The sequence below is a fragment of the Mandrillus leucophaeus genome, unplaced genomic scaffold, assembly GCF_000951045.1.
Source record: "Mandrillus leucophaeus isolate KB7577 unplaced genomic scaffold, Mleu.le_1.0 Scaffold59, whole genome shotgun sequence".
In the NCBI taxonomy this organism is placed as follows: Eukaryota; Metazoa; Chordata; class Mammalia; order Primates; family Cercopithecidae; genus Mandrillus; species Mandrillus leucophaeus.
Window position 1 is genome coordinate 4,325,211 of NW_012106363.1, and position 824 is coordinate 4,326,034.

Here is an 824-nt window from a genome sequence, read left to right on the forward strand (position 1 = left end):
TGTCCAAGCCTCCGCTCTCTTCTTCTCTCACTATCCCTCAGCGGGCAGGCGGGACCCTGACCGCTTTAGGGTCCGCGGCCCGCTCCGTCTGCTTTCCTTTTGCTTCCCATCTCTCTGCTGCCCTCGCCGTCGTTCCTCTTCTGCCCTCCCTAACCCACTTCTCAGCCGCTCTCCAGCTCCCCAACCTCTCCCTCCGACGCCCCTCCCCCCCATTGTCTGGCCGGTCCCCATTGTCCTTGTCAGGTCCCCTCTGTTTCCAGTCCCTCCGACCTCCTCCATTGTTCCATCCCCTCGTCCTGGGCTCTCCGCCCCAACCCAGCTCACCCCTCACATCTCTAGTCCCCGTCCAGTTCCCCCTCCTTCTCTCGCCTTGGTTCCGTCCCACGACTCTCCAGAGACCGAGATGCTGAGGGGAAAGTCCCTTCGGGATACTGACATTCGAGTGTCCTCTTCCGAAGAACCCAGGCATCCGAGAGCCCCATGTCCCCTCCTGAAAGACCCCTCCCAGCTCCTCCACCGCCCCCTGCGGTACCTGATGAGCCGCAACCGCGCTCCGGTCTTGCCCGCATCTCCACCCTGGAGGGTCGCCTCTGCGTTCCGGGAACCCTAGACCCTCCTTCGTGGTCCTGACATCAGAGACCCTCTCCCACCACCCACCCTCAGCATCTGGGACCCCAGCGCTCTGTTCTGTTTCCTTGGTGGCGCCGCCCGGCTCTCCTCGGAGTTCTGATCCCGGGAAAGGGAGCGGGCCCCCTCCGGCTAGCACTCACCCCCAGAAGCAGCAACAGCAGCAGGCGCGGCCCGTCCATGGCGCGGCCGGTGGC

At 64.8% G+C, this 824-nt stretch overlaps 1 protein-coding gene across 1 annotated transcript in view; it reads right to left on the reverse strand.

Moving 5' to 3' along the window:
• NGFR (nerve growth factor receptor) overlaps positions 1 to 818 on the reverse strand; it is a 20,207-nt gene extending 19,389 nt beyond the window's left edge. Inside the window, exon 1 of the mRNA XM_011999299.1 lies at positions 771 to 818. Within this exon, the coding sequence (XP_011854689.1) occupies positions 771 to 809 (39 nt within the window). The 5' untranslated portion in view covers positions 810 to 818. The remainder of the gene's footprint in view (positions 1 to 770) is intronic.
• Between the last annotated feature and the right edge of the window lie 6 nt (positions 819 to 824).